The sequence below is a fragment of the Malania oleifera genome, chromosome 8 (assembly GCF_029873635.1).
Source record: "Malania oleifera isolate guangnan ecotype guangnan chromosome 8, ASM2987363v1, whole genome shotgun sequence".
Classification (NCBI taxonomy): Eukaryota; Viridiplantae; Streptophyta; class Magnoliopsida; order Santalales; family Ximeniaceae; genus Malania; species Malania oleifera.
In genome coordinates this window covers 99,080,644-99,085,468 of record NC_080424.1, presented here as the reverse complement: position 1 = coordinate 99,085,468, position 4,825 = coordinate 99,080,644, and the positions used below count along the sequence as shown (strand labels likewise).

Below are 4,825 nucleotides of genomic sequence, written 5' to 3'. Positions count from 1 at the left end.
ATCACAAGAGTCAGACATTTGCTGCAATAGAAAGCTACTTTAATAAAGACCATTGTTGCATCTGATTCTTTCTTTCAATATTCTGGAATAGAAGACATCTGTTGATCACGAAGGATTGAAACTTTTGTGCAACAAAAAGATTTTTCAGTAGAAAGATAATTGAAGCATCCGAGTCTCTTTTTCAATGTTCTGAAATTAAAGGCACTTGCATCTTTATTTTCATTTTTATTATTTTCCCCTCTTGAGCCGTCAGTAAGAGTTCCCAAAAGCATGCCATATTGGTAATCCTTGTTACCCTGTTGCTGCAGGAAAATGGTAATTTCAGCCAGCTAGTTGTAGTCCCTGTTTGGTGTCCTTGAAAGTTCATCTTGTTTATCAAGAAATTCAGTCAAACATTTTGTGTCTTAAAAGACATTATACATACATACCATATATGTGCATGCGTTTGTGTGTGAAAACTCTTGCCAGTTTGGTTGAGAGGGTTTGTTGTATAACATGCACATAAATCAAATGAAGATTCAGAGGAAATTTTTCTTAATTTTTGAAATTGGATGAAAGTACCAACTTATGGCTTGCCATGTGCAGAGACTGTCAATAGTTGCAATGAGAATCTTAGCTACTTATGTCTCTCAAGTCTCAACTCATTTATTTTTTCTTTCTTCATTTTGAAAAATGCAACGGAAATTTATAAGACACAATATATGATAAAAATTGGCGACCGTCGAAAAAAGCAATGGAGTTTTCTAGAAAAATGCTACCTTTTGTGTAGTTTATTTTAAGGAATCCAATTCTTCCTCCTTTTGAATGCTTCACCTCCAGAGTGGTAACCAGAATTAGCTTCCTCCTGCAGTGTTGTACAACTGTCCTCGAGAAATATCCCACTCCCAAGGGCATTAGTTTTGCTACATAAATTCCTCTTATATTTTCTCCGACTTCGTACAACACTCGCACGCTCAGGCTCAGCCACCCTCTGTTGTTTGCATCTATCTTTTGACACTTGTTCTGTTCTCTTCCTTTTGTTATAAAAAAAATGGTAACCAGCTAAAGCTATCATTTGATTTCGATGTACTTAAAAAACATTTGTTCTAGTGTTTTGCATAGAGACTAATTGGTTGGCATCTGTTGTTGTCAGAGTTTGGAGGATTACGAAACAAACCCTGTATCAGTTGGGCCGTGGGGAGGCAAAGAAGGATTACATTGGAATGATGGAGTGCACTCAACCATTCGGCAGTTGGCAATTGCTCATGGTGCAGGTATCAACTCCATCATGATTGAATATGACAACGAAGGCAGCTCTGAGTGGTCAGAGAAGCATGGGGGAAGTGGAGGCTACAAAAATGATACGGTTAGCTTAGCCTATTACTCTTGCTTTAGCTGGCTTAATTATATTTGTTCAACACCACATGGCCAATCTGCTGTTAGAACCATGTTTTGATGACCCAAAAAAAGGGGGAAAAAGAAAGCACTACATACAGCATCCGTCTACCATTTGCATATGTTTCCACTTTGAAAGGGAAGAGAGCTTCTTTTGTGAAGAAACTTAACTAAGAACTTTAAGGGCTATATATTTACATTTAATTAATTTGAAACTTTGTCACGAAGTTTGATTGTAATTTACTCTTGGTCATTGAATTTGTCAACTTGTTACTTAATGAGCACGTGAATGTGCAAGTGTGAAAATATTTCACTCTCTTATGGCATACAATCTGCAGGTCGTGCTTGATTACCCAGAGGAGTTCTTAACCTCAATCCATGGATACTATGGTAACACGATTGATTGGGAGTCAGTCTTTGTCCGATCACTGACGTTTGAAAGTAATAGAAGAACATATGGACCGTTTGGCATTGACCAAGGAACACATTTCTCCCTCCCTGTGAAGGGGGGCAAGATCGTCGGGTTCCATGGCAGGTCTGGTTGGAACCTTGCTGCCCTTGGAGTTTATTTAAAGCCTCATCATCATCCAAATCCATCCAAAGCTCTCATTCATGCCCAAAATTGTGTTGCTAATGGAAGGACTCAGAAACTTGGCTACTCGGTGGTACAAGGAAGCCTTGGCACGGCCTATGATATAGTTGTTGCCATAAGGCAGAAGGATGATCACGGCAGCAATATTAATCGTCCACTGGTCAACATCTCGAGGCAGACTTCACAAGAGTTCAGTTATGCGCAACCGAAGGAAAAGGTAAAAATCCCTGTTGATGAGCAGTTTATTTGAGGTCTCGTACATCTTTTCCCTGTTACTATACAAGATTAATTTGTCTTAATTAATTAAGCTTCATTTCAGACAGTTTCCTTTCCTTCCGTTGAGAGAATGGTCTCAGAAATTGATGGACCAATAACATATGGACCATTTGGGGGTAACGGTGGGACTATTTTCGATGATGGAATCCACACAGGTGTTAGGCAAATAAATATATCGCGAAATGTGGGGATTGTCTCGTTGAGAGTTTTGTATGACCAGGACGGCCAAGATGCATGGGGAAGCAAAAATGGAGGGACAGGAGGGTTCAAAGTAGATAAGGCAAGTTGAGCTTGATCTTGTAAAACATGAGTTCACACCCATGTTAATATTTTCTTCTGCATAGTTTTCTTTAAAGAAAAAGATGATTGATGCACATTAAATGTTGCAAAACTTCTATACACTTGGTTAGTTGGTTCTCTGCAGATAATCCTTGATTTCCCATATGAAGTATTGACGCACATATCAGGCTTGTATGGTCCTACAATGCGCATGGGACCAACCATAATTAAGTCACTCACCTTCCACACCACGAAAGCCAAGTATGGGCCATATGGTGAAGCTCATGGAACTTCTTTTTCAACCGACATAAGCCGAGGGAAGGTTGTTGGATTCCATGGGAGGAAAGGGTTGTTCCTAGATGCCATTGGTGTTCATGTTATAGAAGGGGAAGTACTTCCGCCGACTCGTTCCCTCTCCAACTCATCATCTTCTCCAATTGCTGAAGCGACCCTTACCGAAGAAAAGAATCAACAGTGGTACAATAAATTATTAGCAGCAAAGCAGGGTCCAATCGAAGAGGTATCTTCTTCTTATCCCTTAATAATCTCATCACGCATACTACTTTTGTTTCATCCATGACGCGCGCGACACATGCTCAAGGTGAAAATGCAATGTATGAATTCAACAATCAAAGTTTTTGTTACTTGAATTACTCAGGTTAGTCCAAAGGTGATCAAAGAACCAGCTCTATGTGGCCCGGGCCCCTGGGGTGGGGATGGCGGGAAGCCATGGGACGATGGAGTGTTTTCTGGCGTAAGACAGATCCTTTTGACAAAAGGAGAGGCCATTTGTTCTATACAGATCGAGTACGATCGAAACGGGCAATCTGTTTGGTCTGTAATACATGGTGGCAGTGGCGGAACCTCCCGAAATCAGGTAGCCATGTAACAACACCTTGAATTGCCAACCTTGTTTTCTATTCATTCTTCTGATTGCCAATTTAACTCACTATTCTTAGAGGTAGTCAAGTTTTTGGATGCATGTAACTCGTATTAATTAATTCCCTGAACATTGTTTGTTTGTTTCAAACACAATCTTCGTTACTGAATCTTCCCAGATAAAATTGGAATGCCCGAATGAAGTGCTCATTTGCATCTGTGGCTATTATGGTCCCCTCCGTGGAGACGGGCGCATGAGTGTCGTAAAGTCGCTGACACTATATACTAGTCGAGGGAAGTATGGTCCATTTGGCGAGGAGATGGGAACCTTCTTCACTTCGACGAGGACGGAGGGGAAGGTGGTGGGTTTCCATGGGAGGAGCAGCTTGTACTTGGATGCCATTGGAGTCCACATGCAACACTGGTTGGGAAGCAACAGATCTGTGGCTGCAAAGCCATATTCTCGCCTTGTCAAAATGTTCAATTGATCTTTGTGAGAATGCAATTTAATCCTTACAATGTATTACACTTTAGAAGAAAAAGTTACAATAAGACTCAAACTATAGAATTTGAATGATCACTTAATCAACATACTCGGTTACTACACACTTTCATTATTGGGCTGTTTTCTAATGATATACTTAGCATTTATTTGCGAAGTTTCTATATTGGCCGAGCCTTGAACTGTATTCCTCTGCCTTGCGGGCTAGCTAGTCCATTTGTCAATCAGGAGGGATCATGTTGGCAGGGTGTTTGATCTTTGTTCAAAAGATCTGCTCTCTTTCTCTGTCTACTTATATTTATGCAACCACTGCTATGCAGAAAATATTTAAGTACTTTTCTTACTTATGACATTCCAATGCTGGAGAATAACTTAATGTCTATTGAAATAAAATAGATTGAGAATAGAATGAAATAGAGTGAAAAATCATTTGATTATATGTAAAGTTATAAAAATGAATTTCATCTCATTTTATTTCATTTTTTGTGTACCAAATAAATTCTATTTTTGGTAAATTGGCGATAGGGAATGGATTGAGCCAGAATCTGCATGAGGCAATGGTGAGATAGATTCAAAATTTCATATTGTTTGGTTGTGGCAAATAATACATGATGCCTATTGCCCCTAAAATAATTTCAAAGCTTAAATGTAGTGTGTATTATTATACAAGACAAAAGACATTTACTTATAATATTTAGTAAAAAGACAGAGATCATTCTTGAGGTTTCAAAATTTAATAAGACTTTCCCGAAGTTTCAAAAATACCTCATAATTTACGTTTTAGAATTGAAAGAAATTTTCGTTAATTTTATTTATTTTAATTTTAGTCAAAGTATCTAACTAGTTATTAATTTAACTAACTAAAGTATTAATATCATGTTTAAGTTTAGACTTCGAACATTAAATTTAGAGTTGTATGGATT

At 38.5% G+C, this 4,825-nt stretch overlaps 1 protein-coding gene across 1 annotated transcript; it reads left to right on the top strand.

The window, feature by feature from the left end:
- The first annotated feature begins 808 nt into the window (after positions 1–808).
- LOC131163095 (jacalin-related lectin 3) lies at positions 809–4,006 on the top strand. Its single transcript, XM_058119817.1, has 7 exons — positions 809–1,033; positions 1,133–1,345; positions 1,713–2,183; positions 2,286–2,522; positions 2,667–3,041; positions 3,180–3,398; positions 3,580–4,006. The coding sequence occupies exons 1-7, from the start codon at positions 1,031–1,033 to the stop codon at positions 3,886–3,888; spliced, it is 1,827 nt and encodes a 608-aa protein (XP_057975800.1). The 5' UTR covers positions 809–1,030; the 3' UTR covers positions 3,889–4,006.
- The last annotated feature ends 819 nt before the right edge of the window (positions 4,007–4,825 follow it).